We start from the raw sequence: 21,991 nt of genomic DNA, 5'->3' as shown, positions 1-21,991 counted from the left end.
GCACCAAAATGTTCCGAATTTGTTCCGGCAACACTCAAATCACTGATGATCTTTTATATTTTATAATAAAGCAATAAACTGTACAAAAAAATTACATTTATGTCTCCCAATACTCTCAGCTCACTAGAATTATCAATATGAAATATGTTGTCAACACGTGTTTATATATCAGGCAATTCGCCTGATCTTTAAGAGGGTCGGCGTTAGATCAGATCATATCGTACTAACGTACATGACGTCATAAAATTTTCAATAACCCTAACCCTAACCGTAATTAAGGTAAAGCCAGAGATACTATTACATAAGTATATGATCACTCCTATACTGGGTATGAGGGTAACAGACATTTACACTTTCGTGTACATTTATAAATGTATAAATGTATCATCATTCATCGCCATTTTTATTTTATCATTTTTATGAACCAGCTCTAGCAAGACTTCATGTAAGACTTCTGTTATTATACTTCCGTTATTGCAAAATTTATGACGTCATGTACGTTAGTTCGATATGATCTAACGCCGACCCTTTAAGAGGTCACCCGCGAACAGGTGACAACCACTGATCTCTATGTAGTTCCTATCAGCACTGCGAAAGCCACGTTGACGCGGCTTGGAAAAGCCTTTGTCGTACGTCAAGAGCAGAAAAGACCAATAGACGAGGTAAACAGTTACCTTCTTAAAGTTGCGCAGGCCTTTGATAGTGTTGTATTGAAACATGATGAGTACGCGAAATTAATAGCAGATGATAAGGACTTTGAGGCCGAGGAAAAATGGTTAGACGATTATCAAAATGATTTTCTCAAGCTTGAAATTGATGCTAAACGATATATAGAAGAGATGACTAGCGAGAATAGCGAACCTAGCGTAATAGAGGAGCGAAATGCGTCAGGAACGCTAGGAATGCAAAACCCACCAAACAGCGCGAGTAATTTGAGCCAAGTGGGAGCAGATTGCAGTCTATCTACCATCCACAGCGAGAATAACAGCGCGATTGAAATGCCCCAAGATACCCCGTTGGCAACAGTGAGCGGACGACTCTACAACCCTCTGAGTCTACACAAAGTAACCCTGAACAGGAACAAAGTACCTCCCAACCAGAAATAAATAATGAAATAGGAACTGTTTCGGGCAAGACTGCCTGTGGATTTTGGATGGAAAAACCTAGATTGCCTAAGTTTTCTGGCGATGTCTGCGAGTACATGATTTTCGAGCCGATTTTAAACATGCAATTGAATCGAGATACGCAAAACGAGATGCTATTACACTGCTGCGCACTTGTTTAAAGGACAAGCCACTCGATATGATAAAGGTATTGGCTCGGATTACGACGCTGCATGGGAATACTTGGATTCGATATATAGGGACCCCCGTTTTGTTGCCGACACTATTACGCAAGATATTGTTAGATTCAAACCACTAAGTGTTGGGGAGGACTCCAGATTCTGTGATCTAGTGCACCTCGTTAGACGATGTTACAATACCCTGAAGGAAATAGGAATCCCTAATGATATGAACAATAGTAATATGCTGTCGATTATTGAACAAAAAATGTGTCCTGATGACCGGAAAGTGTGGTCTAGTGATTAGTGAAACTGAGATCTGGAAAGCGACGCAAAATCGGCTACGCTAAGCAACCTGATAAACTGGATGACGATCGAAATGAAATCGAGGATACGTGCCACAGCGCCAGTTAGAAGCAGCCCAAGTCGTCGACAAGTCAAGGCATTGTATGGAGGGACTGATGTTAATGGCAAGACCCGACATAAGTGCTGGGTTTGCGACAACTCAAATCACTGGCCTGACCAATGTGAGAAGTTAATAGCGAAGAGTGTTGACGAGCGAATAAACGCAGCCAAGAGCAATCATGCTTGTTTTAGCTGCCTCAAGAAGGCAGGTCGAGATCACAGACAAGCCAATTGCAATAGACGAAAGCAATGTACGAAAGTCGATGCCGGAAACCAATGTACATCAACTCACCACCCGTTGTTGCACAAGGCCAGTTCGAATCACGTTGGTGTCGCTGCCCTTTCTGACCAAAAGGTTACCATGTTACCTGTAATTGCCGCCAACATCTGTGGATCTAACGGAGTGTACAAGCCCGCAAACATTATGTTTGACTCAGGAGCTCAAGTCAGCTTAATTAGAAGAGAAACTGCGAACAGTCTTCATTTACGTGGTCAAGATATAACTGTGAACATAGTAAAAGTTGGAGGCGAAGAAGAAGAAATCCAAACGAAAGTGTACAAAGTGAATGTAACTGGAATGGATGATACGAAGAAGTATATGATTCGAGCCATTGGAATCCCTTGTATCACTGACAAAATCAAAGCTGTTCGATTGAGTGGACTAGCAGATCAGTTCAATCTACGGAAGGAAAAGGTCAAACGTCGTGGTGGACATCTCCTCTTGGTTGGGTAATATTCGGTTCAACACCAGGTGATCTAAGTAATGCGACAACGACCGTTCTTCATGTGAAGACTGCCTCTGCAGTAGACCTTTCTGAATTTTGGACGACAGAAGCCATGGGTGTCCAAGTTTATCCTTGCATCTGTGATGCAAATAAGTTAAACCAGGAAGATCGAGAAGAAAAGTTGATAATCGAGCAGTCTGCCAAGAAGGTTGGTGACCAATGGATGATCCCGTACCCATGGAAAAGAAACCCTGTTGAGCTACCTAACAATAAAGAACAGACAGTTAAACGTTTAGAATCAATTGAACGCAGACTGATGAAGAAACCCAATGAAGCCGCTGCCTATAACCGAAAAATAAACGAGATGGAAGAAATGAACTTTGCAAGCAAGTTGACACCATAGGAGATTGAAGAATACAAAAGTCCGGTTCATTACATTTCGCACCACGCTGTGCTTCGTCCAGACAGTGCAAGCACACCTGTTCGCATAGTCTTCAACTCGTCGTCTTCGTATCAAGGCCACGTACTCATTGAATATTTGCGAAAGGGACCCGATTTATTGAACGATCTTTTCGGAGTCATACTGCGCTTCAGAGAGAATGAGGTCGCTGTAACTGCTGACATATCCAAGATGTATCATCAAGTTCTCATTCCTACGGAGGACAAACACATTTATAGACTCCTTTGGAGAAACGTAGAAACGGTCAGACCGCCGGACATTTACGTAATGAATGTTTTGACGTTCGGGGACAAGCCCACACCTGCAATGGCTCAGATAGCCTTGCAAAAGACAGCAGAGGAAGGAGAGAGCAGTTATCCAGAGCCAGCACGAACCACTAAGGACAACACGTATATGGACGACATTCTTGACTCGGTGAATACAAAGCAGGAAGGCGAGGAAGCCAAAAAAATGACAAGCGGCATAGACACAATTCTGGAGACAGGCGGTTTCAAGGTGAACAAAGAACAGAACGGTTTCAAGGTGAACAAATGGCAGTCGAACGAAGAACTCGAAGAGCAAAACACGAAAAGGAATGAAATCAAGGTACCACAAAGTCAAAACGACGCAAAAGTGCTTGGAGTTTCTTGGGATTGTGCAAAAGGTGTCCTGAAATATAAGTTCGAAATTGAAGCTGTTAAGTCCTGTATTACAGATCTTACCAAGCGCAAGATACTCAGCCAAATCGCTCGAATATACGATCCAATTGGTTTCGTTGCACCTTTTCTCGTGAGAGCAAAGATAAGTTTACAAGAGCTATGGGGACAAGGAGTAGGCTGGGACGACAAGCTGGAACCAAGCGTTTAAAAGAAATGGGCATCCTACTTCGAGGAAATGAAGCAGCTGAATGGAGTATCGTTTGACAGATGTATTTGTCCACGAGAGAGAGTAGGATCGCCAATTCTGTGCGTGTTCGCAGATGCATCGCGTGCAGCTTTTGGAACATGCGCCTATTTACCGATTGAAAGTTCTTTGGGAGAAGTTAACGTAAAGTTTATCGCAGCGAAATCCAGAGTTGCCCCTTTGAAAGAATTGACCATCCCACGTTTGGAACTACAAGCGGCTGTGTTGGCGAGCAGATTGTGTAAAACGATCGAGCAAGAAATCCGGATCGAGCTACAGGAAAGTATCCTGTTTACGGACAGTGCGATTGTCTTAGCCTGGATAAAGAACAACGGAAAGCGTCTGTAACCATTCGTAGCAATTCGAGTTGGGGAAATTCGAAGCAATGTGAAACCTGTCCAATGGAAACATATGCCAACGGAACAAAATCCAGCCGATGATGTATCTCGTGGGTTATCTGTTCCTGATTTGTCCAGACGTTGGTCTAGTGGTCCAGAATTCCTGCAGCGGCCAGTGAACGAATGGCCAAACGAAGATGAGAAACCAGATCCTGCTGAGGTCGAGCGCGAATGCATAAGGAAGAAGACCGTTGGAATAGTGACAACAGACTACTGAAGCAGTCAAGTTAAAGAACGGGATTGAATGCAAAGATTATTCAAGTTGGAAAAGACTCGTGCGCACGACGGCCTGGGTGTTGAAATTGAAGAATAAGCTAATGGCAAAGATAGGACGAGTCCAGGTAGAAAATTCGTTAGGAGAAGAGTCGTTAACTCCGAGCGAAATCGAAGAAAGTCGAAAGATCTGGATAAAAGAAGCGCAACAGTGTTTAAAGGATCGAATGAAAAGAAATGAATTCCGCACACTTTCCCCGTTCGTCGACGAAGAAGGTATAATTAGAGTCGGTGGACGTGTCGACAACGCGTTGGTTTCATATGAGAATAAACATCCTGCGTTACTGCCTTACGATCATAGAGTTTCGCGATTGATTACAGAGGAAGAGCATGGAAGGGGACACTCGGGTGTCGCAACGACAGCTGCAAAGACAAGACGCCGTTATTGGATAATCAAAGTGCATGACTTGGTGAAGAAGATCAAATTCAATTGCGTAATCGGTAAGGGAATGAACCCACAAGTCGAGAATCACTATGGAGGCGTTTTGGAGGCGTTTTTTACAGTCGTTTTTGAGGCGTTGGACAAGAGATGTGCTCCCTCTATTGGTACCAAGGAAGAAATGGAACTCGGACCGATGGAACGTACGAGTGAATGATGTTGTCATTGTGCAAGAGGGAACGGCCATCAGAGGAAAGTGGAAAGTCGGGCGTGTGATAGAAGTTTACCCGGGAAAAGATCAGAAAGTTAGGAACGTGAAGGTACGAACGGCATCGGGAGAGTATTCCAGACCAGTCGAAAAGATCGCAGTGATCCACCCAGCGGAGGCTGACGAAGAGTGAAGATAAAGAGTTCTGATCCCTTTATGGGGGCGGGAGATGTATCGATGAGGAGCTGAGTAAAACATTTATGATATTAACTTTGATTATAATTTGATTAGTTTAGTTTGATTGACGTTTAATGTAGAGCACGAGGTTTACTAGGTAATATGAGCTGATTATTACGAACTGTAGTCTGTATGTATGTGAGAACATGTTTTGTGTGCAACTGGTTTAAATTTACTCTGTTCTGTGCTAACCTGTGAAAATACGGTTTATGGATTAATACTGGGAAGATATGTAGAACGCGGAAACCCGGCAAGAAGTAAGTAAAGATCAACGTTTATATATAATTTACATAGCATTCGAATATGATAATAAGCACATGTAATCTAATTTATATTTAGCTATAATTTGTTAATCCTTATTTTATAGATCGAATAATTTTAATTCAAATACGAATAAAATTCCACAAATTATACGATTCCGTGTACTGCGTTCTGATACATCAAATTCGTTTAGTATAGCCGCTTGATTTGCCGGTACAATTTGGGCCTAAATTGTATGTATTTATTGACAAGTTTTTATTTTCTATCTTCGTTGATTCTGTTATATTTTCGGGGAATATTAAAGTTCGATCTTTCTTCTTTTTTTCTTTTACTAACTATCCATGATATGACGGTGTTGGCCTCTCCCTGGCCTGGCCTTCCCTTCAAAGGAAAAGTGCTGGCTCAGTTGTCCCAATTCAATATGGCGGACAAAGTGCAATTCCATCTTCCAACCGCTAGTAGTGGGAATTGCTAATTTGGAATCCGGATTTGAAGGGAATATTTTCAATATTTCAGATTTTATCCAACACCAATCGAAGTAAAGCTACAGGCATGCACTTAGCCGTTAAAGCCACAACCAACTCTAATGATTTGTTAGCGTTGAATCTATGTTTGCGTTGGCGAGCTTTAGAAACGGAGGAACATTTGAGCAAGAACCGAGCTCTTTATATATCCAGTTTATTGTAGCATTGGGTATTTGTCCCAACCTTTTCGAAGGAGCAGGTGCAGCCTTTAAACAAAGAACTGGTTTCGGTGATGCTTTGTGTGCAGAGCAAGAGATCAAGTGTCCACAATGTTTGTATAAGTGTGTATAATGGTCTTGGTTAATTGTCTCGACAAGCCTTCATTGAGCGGAGAGATGTTGAAAAGCACTTCCGTGTGCTGATGTTAAGTTTGGCTAACTCTGGCTTCAGTGTATAATACCTGCGTAGTTTGATTCATTGTGGCGAGGAATAGAATGGTCGCAGTAGGTTTGTCCACTTTCTCTACAAGTGCCGTCCCAAACTTCGAAGTTATGTATTTGAATTTAAATCAAAGTCGGATTTCATATGCAATCAATCGGGAATAACAATTGAATGTGCTCTTAAAATGGCCATAAACATGCCGTGTTTCTTGTTGTGGAATGAAAATTTAGCTACAGAAAATTCAGGGTGATTCATCGAGATTATGGTCTACCATTGGGATATATATATAACCTGGATTACCATACTGCACTGGTATACCCAACAATGGTGGAGTCTTCGTTCAAACTATCTCATGGATCAGTATCAATGAATAAACTAAGTCCACAATTAGTAGAAAATCTTGAGTTGTTTTCAATGTCAGATATTTTGAAATATGAATTTGAAAACTCGCAGGGAAAGTCAGGGGATTTATCCAGACTTTTGATCGACAGTTCTCGGGCTGAAGGCACTAACGAGAACGCAGAGTTGACTGTCTGAATGTCTTTGTCGCTGTTTTGCTGCTGTAAGGTTGATGAAGATGTTTGATGTTTATGAATGATTTCTGGTGTTGTACTATTGTTTAATTTAGAGACTCAAATCATGGGGATTGATAAACTAACCCCTGTTACCAATTGTTTGAATAATTTTGAAATTTATCAAAAGTATGATTTTGTGTGTTCAAATGTGTTCATGTGATCAAATGCATTCGTAACTTCAAAGAATGTAATTTTAATTAGTTTTGAACCATTGCGTTGTATTTTGAATTGAATTTTGAAATTTCAAAAAATTGACTAAAAATAACAATTTTTCCTTTGGTCCCCCGTTAGCGATTGTTGTGAAATTTTGAAATTTATCAAAGAATGATTTTATGTGTTCGAATGTATTCGTAACATCAAAGAATGTAATTCTACTTAATTTTGATCAATTGTTTTGATCCATTTCGAGGTATTTTGAAGTGAATTTTGAAATTTGAAACACGAAAAGGAATGAAATCAAGGTACCACAAAGTCAAAACGACGCAAAAGTGCTTGGAGTTTCTTGGGATTGTGCAAAAGGTGTCCTGAAATATAAGTTCGAAATTGAAGCTGTTAAGTCCGGTATTACAGATCTTACCAAGCGCAAGATACTCAGCCAAATCGCTCGAATATACGATCCAATTGGTTTCGTTGCACCTTTTCTCGTGAGAGCAAAGATAAGTTTACAAGAGCTATGGGGACAAGGAGTAGGCTGGGACGACAAGCTGGAACCAAGCGTTTAAAAGAAATGGGCATCCTACTTCGAGGAAATGAAGCAGCTGAATGGAGTATCGTTTGACAGATGTATTTGTCCACGAGAGAGAGTAGGATCGCCAATTCTGTGCGTGTTCGCAGATGCATCGCGTGCAGCTTTTGGAACATGCGCCTATTTACCGATTGAAAGTTCTTTGGGAGAAGTTAACGTAAAGTTTATCGCAGCGAAATTTCTGGTGTTGTACTATTGTTTAATTTAGAGACTCAAATCATGGGGATTGATAAACTAACCCCTGTTACCAATTGTTTGAATAATTTTGAAATTTATCAAAAGTATGATTTTGTGTGTTCAAATGTGTTCATGTGATCAAATGCATTCGTAACTTCAAAGAATGTAATTTTAATTAGTTTTGAACCATTGCGTTGTATTTTGAATTGAATTTTGAAATTTCAAAAAATTGACTAAAAATAACAATTTTTCCTTTGGTCCCCCGTTAGCGATTGTTGTGAAATTTTGAAATTTATCAAAGAATGATTTTATGTGTTCGAATGTATTTGTAACATCAAAGAATGTAATTCTACTTAGTTTTGATCAATTGTTTTGATCCATTTCGAGGTATTTTGAAGTGAATTTTGAAATTTCAAAAAAATGACTAAAATCACAATTTTACCTTTGGTCCCATGTTAGCGATTGTTGTGAAATTTTGAAATTTATAAAAGTATTATTTTATGTGTTCAAATGTATTCGTAACATCATAGAATGTAATTCTACTTAGTTTTGATCCATTTCGAGGTATTTGGATCCGAATTTTGAAATTTTCAAAAAATTGACGAACATTACAATTTTTTCTTTGCTCCCGGAATTTAATTTTCTACGGGTTGAGAGACAAGGTGCGCCCACGGTTACTTATATTTTTAAAAATTCCCATACTTTTTCCATAAGTTATCACTATATATTGCATTAAACTGACCTTGTTTTCAACGCTTGACATCCAGTAGTCGAGTGGTGAAGTGATTTGTCTCCCGTGCGTGATGCCTAGGTTCGAAAACGCGTCGTTGCAATCTTTCGATCTCCAATTTTCACTAAAAAATTTTTCTATCTTTCGAATATTTGAAAACTCATGCAGTAATTGAACCACTGACAATATCTTCTGGGTAGTTTTTGGGTTAGGGTTAGTGTCTGGTTTATTTGTAAAGATTATTTTGTCGTTTATTTTCATGATGGCGGTGGGTTGTATTCAGATCTGGTAATTTCTTTTGACTCCCCAAAGTGATTTTAGTCATTTCCACATTGAGTCCGAGAGGGGGCAGTCAAAATAGATTTAAGCTATTTGCTTTAAAATTTTCACACTTCTCGTTGCGTGGATACACCCGATGTTAACCTGCACCAGATATTAACCTACACCGATGCTTATCCTTAAGTGTCAAACACAACCTGGATCCATGATTTCAACAAAAACTCGGATATCTTAACAAAGAACAACAATACAAAAACATCGACGTTTTTTTAAGTATACAATTTCACACTAGATCTTGCTTCAGTTGAAACTTTAACTTGTTGGCAAGAAACCTTCAAATTGGTCTCAACTGTTCGCGAAGATAATTATTGTTCAAACACATCACTCACACTAACAAAAGGGCGTTATATAACAAAACATTATAAATGCACTAGTGATTTCCTCCCAGTCTCACACAATGTTGTTTCATCTTAAAGTTGGTAAACGTAGGTTGTTTTCTTGCCACCAGCACAAATGCGAGATGAACACGCTAGTGTACCGTTGTAGAAACATTGGTCACTTTCTCCATGTTTATTATAAGTTGTTTCAGCTGTGGGTCCGCTGTAACACTGACCTAAGAATATAATCGATGAAATTTATACAAACGAACTGTTTATGTCCCATAAGTATATTCCTATACACCTTTCATGGAAACAAGAAGGTGTTTTGTAACAGAATAATTATGAATGGTATTAAATGTTCCATTCCACCTAAACTAAGACATCAATTACTTTGTTGACTGCACGTGGCCACTAAAAAAACTAGTGAGATGAAGACCATTATGGCTTTAACTAAAAAGGCATGGGTTTTGATTTGATTGATACGTAATTACCTCCGGAATTTGGTCGAATCTATCTCAAAAACGGTATATTTAATTTTGTAGTGTAACTATATTTGTTTGTCTAACAGCATTACGTATTTACCAATATTTAACCCAACTGACGTGACAAATGAATTTGAATTATGCGAAACAGATTTAATTCATTTATTACTGTTCGCGTAAAAGTATGAAGCTATTTCACGTGTTTGTTCAAGTTGAAAACGTATTTTGATCAAGGGTTCGACTTTAAACAAATAAGAGACACATGTCAACCGTGAACAATGAACAGCAAACATACGTATGTTTGTTAAACGTTCCGCTTTGCTAAACGCAACATTAACTCTTATAAGAACACGTTTCATGGTTAAAACATGCACATACACGTAGTTTGTTTTATTACAGTACTACAGTAGTGCCAAGCATCACTATAGTTACACACAACATGAATGTGTTAAAGGTAAACCCTCTCGTAAAATGGTATGATGCAGGAAAGACAGAGTCACGACCGAAGAACACGAGTTATATGAACAAAATTATTGTCAAATCTTGTAATTTGTGTAGTAACAGAAGATTGAAATTTACAGATCGGATTTTGATCGGATCTCTTTTCCAATAGCATCAATCAAATCAGCATTTAATTGGGTTGTTGCACGGAAAACACTTTACGGTATTGCCTCTGTATATTTGCGCTTGACCTTATACATGCATGGAAGCCATGGCACAAGATGAAGAAGCATCGTTCGAAAGCAACCATGACACGTATCGTTAAGTGTAAAACGTTTGCTTTAGCAAAGTTTAACGTTGGTTTAGCTCTTTTTGTTTATTATTTATGGTTGACATTCGTGTATTTTTCGTTTGAAGTCGAACGAATATTCAAAATACGTCATGTTTAAACATAAGCAAATCCGTTAAATAATGCAGTGCGTCACCAAAACAGTACCCGTAACAACAAAAAAGTTATGTCAATGAGAGGGGACTTTTGGGACACATCAGTGCATGGTAGCTCATGACGCTGCATACTTGAACGCAAATGGTATAATAGCTGCCGCAGTAACGAACTGTGTGCTTTTTCATGGAATATCTCAACTTTTGAGTAATTATTGAATAGACAAACCTTCATTGAAGATTCCAAAAGTGTTGTATCCTTTCTCCAGGACTTTCCTTGCGCAACGACATACGAAACCTTTCATGTATTCTTCCCAATCACTGAAGTCTGTGTTGATAATTCCCATGAACTTGGGACTTGCTGGATTCACATCATCGAGAATGAATTCGGGAAGAGCACGTTGAGATTCAATTTCATTGTAACAGCCAGTTGCAGTGTAAGGAATCTCACACACGTCTAGAAAAATCGTTATTCCGTACAGTTTATTACAATTATCGAAATTATTCAACGTTTGAATTCATTCCATGCAGTTATTTTTGTCGATCATAGCCAAAAGATTCGGACAAAATTAACATTCTTTCTTTGCCGAATTTTTAATTCAGTGTCAAACTAACCAATAGACTCGTGAGCTTATAGTTAGTTGCAGAACAAGTTACTCCAAATATTCTGAAGTAGTTTTAATAAAGAGAGTTTAAATAAGAGTTGACATATTAAACACGTAGCAAGCAGCATGCCTTCGATATGCCTTGATTTACAAGAAACAAGTAGGGAAAATTGTAAATATTCAATGATTTTCTTATTTTTCGGGGGAATTCAAGAATGGCCAAAATAATTTACAGTGCAGCAATTTAAAGATATTTGAACAATATACAAATTATTTAAAGTACTACGTTGTAGAATGCTTTTTAGATTAACTTTTCAAAAACATGTCTTTATTTCAATTGCCGTAAAACGTTCGAGATGTATTTGTATGCAACAGAATACAACAGAATCTCTTTTTTTAGAAAACTTACACATCGAGAGGAGGGTTGGCGTGCTCTTGGGCCAAAAACATGTTGCATTTGGAAGAAGTTTTAAAATGGCAGATTCTTGGAACTTATTTCGATGAAACGAACGTAATTGACATGTTCGCTATACGAACTCGCAGATTGCGCGTTGGAAAGTAATATGAAATCGACAACGAGTGCAGTTTTTCTACATGTCTGTGCGTTCAATTCTTACCTCCAGTTATGCGATAAACGTAGTTCGTTTTTTGTTCTCCAGTGCAGAATGAATCAGATTTAGTACAAGTTTTGAAACATTTGTTCTTACAAGTTGATGTTTCTCCATCTTGGTAATAAGTTACATTGCCACGTTCTCCAGACCAGCATTCGCCTGGAAAATTGTCGTCATATTTATTTAGAAATGAGTGATAAATCATCCTCCCATAAATAATTATCTTACTCTTGCATCAATGACTGACAATACACCTTTCTTATAATGACGTCAAACGCGGAATGTATGATGTAACACGAAATTTGATTGGCTCCACAAAACTATCTAGCTAATCAAACTTCGTGTAACATCAGACTTTCCGCGTTTGACGTCATTACGAAAAAGGTCTATTGCACTATCAAATAAACTCTGCGGCACTGAAGGCCCGGTAGTACAATGAACTATCGTTGAAGTTCAAACCATATTTTGTCATGTTTACTTTCTCGCAAATAAGTATGATAAATCTGAAGAACAAAATTCGGGCTGTTGCCTGAAATTAACCTTCCATGCATCAACTCTCATCGAATGATGTTTAAATTAGACAAATTGTATTGTGCTAAACCAATTCAGATGTTGATGGTATGCAATAAAACAGTTTGTCTGGATACCACATACTACAGTAAAAAGCCAGCTATAGGTAACCTGTACTTATACAAAAGCCGCATGGGCCAAAATAGAGAGATTTAGTTTGACTTTTTTTCACGCTAACCGCAAACCGCGGCTTGACTTTGAAATTTTGCCGTTTGACCTATTTTCACGTAGCTCATTTACCTAGCGAATTGTTTTTGCAATGGTGCCTCGTTTCACGTATAAACACTACTATAGTAGACTTATTGGATATTCAAATCTTCTTTGAGGTAATTTTCTAGCTTGCTTTCAATGCGTTTACCGATTTTCTTTAAGAAAGCGGCTCACTATTCAATAACACGATTGTATGGCAATATGGTAGGTCGATAGTAAGTTACTAAAAAATAAATTATTCTCAGTCAACTTTTCCAGGTCTAAACGACATTTGATTTAAAAAAAATGAAGCATTAGAAATAGCTATCAACAATTTAACAGCGAAACTGTTTACTCGATGCCAATTTTGAATCGTTCCAAAATAAGGTATAGGTAAATGACTGTGAACTAAATGTCAAATTTGCAACAACGACAACGTCAAACCGCTAACGTGAAACTGTGGTTAGCGGTTGCCGTAAACGTCAAACTAAAACTCTCTAATATCTTACCATAATACTGCAAGCCAAAAGTATCCCATCCTTCTTCAACTGTCTTCATTGCACAGCGACATGCCAGTTCTGGTAGGTAAGTATCATAATTATACCAGTCAATATCTCTACCACTGGACACAGAATGCCGTTTATCCCGATCGGTGAGAAGGTAGTCACTTAATGGACGATCATTTGTATTCTTCTGCTTTCTATCCCTGTAGCAACCCAAACGCTCAAATTTAACTGGACACTGGTAAGGGTCTGAAAAGTAGAAAAGATTCTATATCAGTCAAACTTCTACTAATCTCCGCTGTTTGTTCGTATACCCTAGTGTCACACGTGCGTGTCACCACATCGAAAAAATTTCCGAAATTAAACGGCAATCAGTTCGTTTTTGTTTTCCGCAACACTTAGAAAATTGGAAAAGTCAAAATTTTGAACATATCACGCATAGATAACACATAGAGGATTCAAAAAATGCTATTGATCAGCTTAACTGAAACACGTGCTAAAATTGGCGGAATCGCTAAAAAAATATACAAGCGATGACTGATCGAATCCGTTAATATTTTTGCGACGATATGCCGAGTTTCTGTCATTTTATAGATCATAGCTCTCGACTAACGAAATTGCTTGAATTTGATTTAATGTAATCATTTGTCACAACACAAATACAATTATTACGCATAATAATAATAATAACAGAGGGCAAAAGTGTGACAGAGGTAAGGAACAGGACTTGCGTCTCAATTGACACCTGACCCCAACATTATAACTAGACTTTGCCACTTGTTTAGACTTTGGCACTGAATTCTTAGCGTCATAATATAAACTTAGTTAACTTACGTATTTCATAGATAAAGTTGTGGTTTTCAGCTCCAACACAATTGTTTGAGTTACTGTCACATTTCTTATACTGGGGACCATAGCATTTCTTTCCCCTTGCATGTTTTATAATTCCTTTTTCCGCTGCTGGTGACGGGCCACTCCAACATTCCCCTTAAGTTGAGTCATATATCAACATTATAGTCAACGTGATACGAATACATATATATAATATGTATATAGAACATGATTTTGACATGACCTTTGGACGTGTGTTCTACATATACAGAGTAGACCAAACTCCAAATTATACGGATCTCTAATTATTTTGACTCTTTCTCGAAGGTACTTTTGGTGACAATATGTGAATTATAATTCTATAGTGATGAAGATACTAGCCCTACAGATGCTGTTGAGGATGAGGGAAGTTCTAGGAAAGTACTTTTTCTCGAGTGTACTTTTGGTGACAATATGTGAATTATAATGCCATAAAGCATTTTTTAGTGATGAAGATACTAGCCCTACAGATGCTGTTGAGGATGAGGGAAGTTCTTGTTCTGACACATCTTCAGAACACCACTCATCTATTAGAAAAAAATCTAAGGGTAGAGCCAGAGGGAAAGGTAAAGGAAGGGGCAAACCAAATATCCAATATCCTACCCCAGAACTGCAGTCCAAAATATTTATATCCTTTCTTCATGGCAGCTTCAGCACAGCGACATGTAAAAGCAGGTAAATATTCATCCCAATTCATCCAGTCAACATCAAAACCATTGTAGTGGCTACTGTATCTATCTCTCTCATTGATCAACATCTTTGGCAAAGCGCGATCATGACGTTTGTCCTTTCTACATCCAATTGCTTTAAATGGGATGCGACAACCACAAAGCGATTCAGCTTGAATGGAGATATGTCAAAATTAGTTCAGTGCCAATAGTGAAAATAACTTGAGAATGTAATCATTACGAAAAACATTGCACAGCTAGGATATTCTGAATATATACATTACGAAAAACATTGCACAGCTAGGATATTCTAAATATATATATATATATATATATATATATATATATATATATATATATATATATATCCTGGATGGATTCCAGATATGGAATTTATAATCATAATTTTTATCATCTGGCTCCCAAAGCTAAAGAAATATCGCAAACACAGAATATCTGTTGGCATTATTATGTCATAATTCGTCATAATTTGGAAATCATTGCACATATGTTATTTGGTTTTTATACATATAAGTTTGCAAATTGCAACGAATTGTGAATTCACCAAAAAGTTATAATTTTAAAACAATTTTACTTCTTCATCATAATCTTATTCCTACCAGGAATTGCAATCCCAGCCAGGAGGATAAAACTTGATAGGGGGAAGATGATCATTTTCGACGATGGCAAAGATTTCTTTTAATGTCTAAACCCAAAGAAAATACAAGCCTTTAAAATTTTTACATTTTATTTGGAGAAAAGTGGAACAGTTTGTTTAAAGAATATAAACCTTCATGCAAATTATCTTACAAACATATTAGACCCTACAAAGTAACTGAACAGCTGAATCCGTTAGAGAAAACAGGTTTCCCGTCAAGATACATGTGATAAGTCCGATGCCACTTGCCAGAGTAAAGAAGGCTGAAATTATTATGTTTTGCATCGACCTTTTGAGATGAAGAGAAGGAGGTAGTCTGTATGGCTGTTTGTGGGTAATCAGAAACGAAACTGTTGCACCCATCTCAAGGTAAAGTACTAAACTAGTCAAACAATATAATCAAATTTCGCTGGATCAAACCAGCTATCGTCTTTCTCTAGTTGTTCTATCGCGTTCTGGACCTTCTGACGTATGTGATAGGGAATTCGGCGTTGTGGCTGTGCTCGGGGTGTTGTTGTTTTATCAACGTTTAATTTGATTTTCTCTTGCTTGAGTTTACCCAACCCATGGAAAACTTTTGAATGTTTGTTTAGAATATTTTGGAGTTCACGATCTTTTGTTTCAGACTGACTTATAAGAAATAATATTTTAATGCTTCATACGCAATTTCTAACAAACGAACAATTTAATATATAATTATAAGAAATACAACGCTGCATAACTGCATAACATAGCATAACATAGCATAACATAACTGCATAACACAACGCTGCATAACATAGCGTTTCAGTATGTGCAGAATGTATTTTAGAATATTAGAATAGGTATGTATAATATTTGCCCCCCTCCCCCTCCGAGGCTCTCCCCCTGGTTCACATGAGCTCACTTTGAGGTATTGAAATGAGTAAATAAGATGATTCTGGTAGTCGTGTACTAATCCTAACAATAGTATGAGCTAGTTTTGTTTCAGAACGACTTATTTCAATACCTCAAAATCATCTTCGTTAAATCTTGTGTAATCGGGCATAAATGAACAGCCCCCTAGTAAACTTTGTCAACTCTTTCTACACGTATGTCATTTGGTGGGCTTAATTTTCGTTTTCAAAATATCCACAAAGAAAGGGTCTTGCTTACAGGACGATGCTTCCTTTATAAACGCTTATTCAACAGAAAAATGTTTTAAACTAAAACCATTGTTAGGTAAAGCCCTTGAATATACTCAGTCAGGCAGAAATTGAAGTAATATCGACTTATTGCCATTGCTAAAATGCCCTTTGCGAAATCCTGCACTACAACTGCCATGCATTAAGCTAATTGAATAAGAAGTAATATCAGACAGTTGATGAAACACTTTCGGTGATATTTGACATTTGATAGTTTACAAAAGGTGTATGCCATAACTGATTAACAGACAAAAGAGTGAATTGTGCATTTGTACTTACCTTTCGATGATCTTTCTTACTTATTGAATTTGTGATCCTTCCAAATTCTTCACAACAGAGAAATAAGATTGGTTTACTTGTTATTTTTTTTTAAAGCGGTTTCGAAAGTTGCCACGTTGAGCAACGTTTGTAATAATAAGCGGTCTTAGTTTGTGCTGATCTAATAAACCCTTGCAGAGGAATAGATTTAAATAAATTAAAAAAAATTCGCATTTAAAAAAGCCAGCGGGTTAAGGGATGTGCATGGGCATGTTGTTGCATAAGTGTTCATTTCACAAAATGTTGTTTCCAATATTTTTATGACCCTTCTCCACTTATCGCGAGTGCTTAACCTTAAAGATGAAAACCCTCATAGCCATTTGGCGAAAATATGATGTCGAAATACATTAATTAAAAGAAGTGTTATCAGACATTAATTTCAAATTTGAATTTTAAATACGAGGTGAATACGTGCGTTGCATAAGTGTTCAATTTATAAATGTTTGAAAAGAATTAAGTTCCAGCCAATCAAGGCATTGTTTGCGTTCAGTGGATGGAAACAAAGACTAATAACCAGGTACGTTTCCTTTGTACGTGTTATTTTAACGTCTTTGTTGATTTTTTCAAAAGACTTTTATTTCTATCAAATGCAGCTTCCAAAATGAAAATTTTGCTATTCCTACATTGTGCTTACGGATTGATTTATTTAAAAATGGCTTCAAGAAAACAGCAGATAAGAAATAATATTTTGTGAATTTAAAATGCATATGCATATATATATATATATATATATATATATATATATATATATATATATATATATATATATATATATATATATATATATATATATACTGCATACAACCAATGCATTCTATAGAATTCTAGAATTCTGTTAACCAACCGCAGATTTCACACAAGCACGGTTGACCCTCTTTGTCACAATATTTTCTGAGTCACGAAAGTGCGTGATTTATTGTTAGCGAGTAGTTGCATACCTCAAAACCATTGATTCTAGTATAATTCTGATAAATCGTAAAGGCTAGTTTCCACTCAGGAAAAATCTCTTTGGGATCGGAAAATTTTCTTTGTCGGTGAGTTCTCAGGCTGCGCGTTTATACAAAGAAAACTTTCCTGTCCTGTCCGATCCAAAGGAGAATTTTTTTGAGGGAAACTAGCCTTAATGGAATGTGAAAACCAGGGAGTAATATCCTATTTTATATAAAGCCTTAATATTATATGTAAAATCTGCTCTCTTTATCACCAATTAAATATTATTTTGCGCGATTGTATATAACTATATAAAATATTATTTAAATGCACACAACCTTATATAGCTACTGTCCGACCCTTTATCTTCATTAAAAAACCATCATGCACAATATCCCACAAAGCCTTATCAACTGCATTCCATATATAAATAAATAACCCTGTATTGCAATCATTTTAGGAGCAATGCACTGTCGTGTTTTTTTTAGCCAGTTGCATTTACTAAGAATCATATCGTGTATCCATAATTTGCATTCTAGTTTTATCTATTTTGTATCTGGCCTTATTTGACGAAAAAAATTATATAAGTTTATTATATAAGTTTATTCATATAAATTATATAAGTTTATTCATATGGCTTGAAGAAAGCAGCAGATCGGAAATATAATTTTGTCATTTAATAACTATACTGTATAGATGCTAAGGAATTCTAAAACCATACCGCAGATTTTATACACATGGTTGACCCTGTTTGCTGCAATATTTTGTGAATCACGAAAGTGCGTGATTTATCGTTAACGAGTAGTTGCTCAAAACCACATATTCTGATATAATTCTGATACATAGCAATAGAATGATGTGAAAAAGAGGGAGTAATATTCTATGCCATTACAATAAAGAAGGTCAGTCATATATGTATCTGCCTTCTTTTATCACTCATTAAGAATTGTTTTGACAACATAATTATATAAAATATTAATTGAATGCACAGAGATCGCAGTGCGACCTTCTATCTTGATTAAAAAGCCATCACAATCTTTCATGCATAGAGCCTTTAATATACATATCAATTGCATTCCATATATAGATATTAAATACCCCGTATATTGCAATCATTTTATGAACAGTGCACAAACGTAAACAAATATTGTTATGCGCGGTATTCATACGCAGAACGGACTTTACATCATCTTTAAAGTTATGAATCTGTTTGAAAGCAGTTTTATTCTGTGTTTCGATAAGATAATAAAATAATTATGTATATTTTAGAGTTTCACTGCCACGCACTTTCACAATCTGGGACATAAATCTATAAAATTGCATGAATTATGTTTATACATGTACACTTATGAGCATGCAAGCCTTAATTGTCCTCTTCCTGCGGGGAATTTTCTTCTTTGATTTCGATAGAATGCATGGATGCGGTATAGTTATTAAAAATTTCGGCCTAAAATGTTGTTTCCTATATTTTTATGACCCTTCTCCACTTATCGCGAGTCAACCTTGAAGCATTCTCGTTGGATGAAAACCCTCGCAGCCAGTTGCCGAAAATATGATATAGAAATACATTAATTAACGTGAGAAAGTGTCTAGAAAAGTCTCTTTAAAGGTCACGTCTTGTTATCAAAATATTTTAATTTTCCTTTCGCGTGATTACAATTACTGACAATTATTGACAATTTTAAAATATCTAGAATTTTCCTTAATTCAACCCATCATTTGTTACATATACACACTTTATATACAATTTACTACAGAAACATACATGCAACAACCTTGTTGCTTGTATTTTTAATGAAATCAAGCCAAAATTTAAAATGATTCGGAGAAAATTGCATTTCCTAAAGAAAACAAGATAAAATTTTGAATAACCACTTTAGCTACTAGAATATACTAGAAAAATATTCACAGTCTGGAAATAAATTAAGATTCTCTTAGTCGAATGCCCGTTTTGAAAATTTTTTATAACGGCGTATAAAGAAATGAAAATGTTTCACAACAGGCCTTCATATTAAAAGATAAAGCAGTGTTCGACTTTTATTTAAATTTTAAATTTTAAATACAATGCATGTGCATGCGTGCGTGCATAAGTGTTCAATTCACAAATGCTTGAAACAAATTAAGTTCAAGCCAATCAAGTCATTGTCTGCGTTGAGTGGATGATGCTGCGTTCATCATAATGCTAATTTAATTGCTAGACTCTCATCCAGTAATTTCCCCACCCGCTGTTGGGACTCTTCAATAGGGTGTTCTAAATTAAGCTTCGTGTCAAGTGTCGCGTTAAGGCTGTTTTCCACTTACGCGTTTTTTATACGCGCGTACACGTACGGGAAATGTTAAATGCTTTTAACTTTCTATTATTAACATCTAGGTCAACTAATGCATACTAAAATATGCAGAAAACCAAGTTCCTTCGATTTATTCACTTAGTTTTTTTAAAGGTAACATGTATAAGGATTTAGACTTTTACGTGCGTGTACGTGCGTATGACAAACGCGTAAGTGGAAAACAGCCTTTAGCTGTTGTTTGTTGTTCGACAACGCTTCCGAACGATCTATCTTGTACAGTGAGCTGTGGTGAAGCATCTTTCGTTTCGACATTTTGCGCTGTTATAGGTTCAGAAAGGTCTTGGCCGACATGGGCTTGAGTCTTTGCTGTTTGACGCGTAGTTACTCCCTTTGGTTTGTTTAGCTTTGAAGCTGATTCCTTCGATAATTGCTCTCGTTTATACTTAAACAGTCGTTGAGTACAAGTAGTTGTCGTCCCGACAGTGGGCCGAAACTATATCGTTCTAACTCATCGCGAACATCGGCCAAGTCCATAGCATGAACCGCAGGGTACAGTTTTCGATCGCTTTTATGCATTCAACGACATTATCTCCAAATAAAATTACCAGACTTTATAGTAAAACCATTTCTTGCTACCTTGTAGAAAACTTAACCAAATTCTTGCTTAGCTTGTATTAATTTTGTTCATTTTTAGTGCAAAGTTTCAAAGAAACTTAACAGTATTGTGAATAGTGGCAGAAAAATCAAACGAGTCATACATTCAGTCAGTCAGTCAGTCAGTCAGTCAGTCATAGTGTAAACTTTCCGGGGGGGGGCAGTTCGATTTATGCTTATATAGTAATTTTTTGTACATGATCAGTAATGTAACGTTTTTAAATCAGTTTAACTTGTTTTATTTATTAATCATCTATCCCTTTTCCTAAGTTCACAAACACATTGAGGAATCTGGCCCGCTACTGTAAATTTTGAAGCATTACATTTCCGTGGTGTGGTTTTTTTTTAAGAAATATACCCCCGGAGCACCCGATTTTTTCCTACAGGTCACAACTGCGCATGTGCCACCGGGCTTGATAAATATTCACGATTTTAAGAAACGAGGGGCGAAGAGTGTTCCTCGAAACATTTCGGGCGCAAAATCAAGTAATTCTTTTGAGAATCGATGCAATAAATTACTAGCATTCTGATAAAGCACAAATATAATTGGACGGTATATCCATAAATAGAGCTAAGAGCTTAGGGACAAACGATGCTGTATTGTGTATGTAGTGATAGATCTCTTACCTGAATATACATTATGTCGATACCTAGTCAATACCTGATATTCCGCATACAGTACATAATTGATACTACACAAAACGGACATTTTGTGCAATAATCAAATCATTTTGGTGGTATACTGTGTTGATTATAAGTGTATTGTTTTTTATCGATTTACGCGTCGAAGTATCGGTTCCACATCATAGACATAATATTCACCGCGGTTTATTTACATTATTTACAATGCAATTATTTTGGCTATTCTTTTGAAATGACGGATAAATTGTTGCCATCATATACATGTAGTTCATGTAGTCACAGTTGTTTGACGAAGAGAAGAGACTTGGTGTTTTTTGCCGAACCCTGTAATACCAAACTGAGAAAATAGCGCCCGCTTTGCATGAGCAAGTAAAATTATAATCTAGTATTAAAATATCGCAGCTAACATAATTTGAGTACTTTGAGTAATTTCCTGTTTGATTAAGAGCAATGTTTAACAATAGCACAATGTAGCACAATGTAGCACAATGTAGCACATGCAATGTAGAATAATGTAGCTGAATGTAGCACAATGTAGCACAATGTAGTACAATGTAGCACAATGTAGCACAATGCAGCACAATGTAGCACAAAGTAGCACAATTTAGCACAATGTAGCACAATGTAGCACTGACAATGTATCACAATGTAGCACAA

General features: G+C 36.8%; 2 protein-coding genes across 2 annotated transcripts; one reads left to right on the top strand and one right to left on the bottom strand.

Moving 5' to 3' along the window:
• The first annotated feature begins 3,745 nt into the window (after positions 1 to 3,745).
• LOC114526095 lies at positions 3,746 to 4,369 on the top strand. The gene is made up of 2 exons (XM_028547597.1): positions 3,746 to 4,037; positions 4,113 to 4,369. The coding sequence occupies exons 1-2, from the start codon at positions 3,746 to 3,748 to the stop codon at positions 4,367 to 4,369; spliced, it is 549 nt and encodes a 182-aa protein (XP_028403398.1).
• Positions 4,370 to 9,188: 4,819 nt separating this feature from the next.
• LOC114526148 lies at positions 9,189 to 16,921 on the bottom strand. The gene is made up of 8 exons (XM_028547665.1): positions 16,782 to 16,921; positions 15,302 to 15,387; positions 14,617 to 14,853; positions 13,978 to 14,130; positions 13,150 to 13,392; positions 11,888 to 12,040; positions 10,895 to 11,122; positions 9,189 to 9,534 (listed from the first exon to the last, which is right to left on the bottom strand). Exons 2-8 carry the CDS (start codon positions 15,354 to 15,356, stop codon positions 9,392 to 9,394), a joined length of 1,212 nt encoding a protein of 403 aa, XP_028403466.1. The 5' UTR covers positions 15,357 to 15,387; positions 16,782 to 16,921; the 3' UTR covers positions 9,189 to 9,391.
• Between the last annotated feature and the right edge of the window lie 5,070 nt (positions 16,922 to 21,991).

Source organism: Dendronephthya gigantea, unplaced genomic scaffold (genome assembly GCF_004324835.1).
Source record: "Dendronephthya gigantea isolate DGI-Jeju-01 unplaced genomic scaffold, DenGig_1.0 000037F, whole genome shotgun sequence".
In the NCBI taxonomy this organism is placed as follows: Eukaryota; Metazoa; Cnidaria; class Anthozoa; order Malacalcyonacea; family Nephtheidae; genus Dendronephthya; species Dendronephthya gigantea.
Note: the sequence above shows the minus strand (reverse complement) of the source record. Positions and strands in the feature narration are given on the sequence as shown.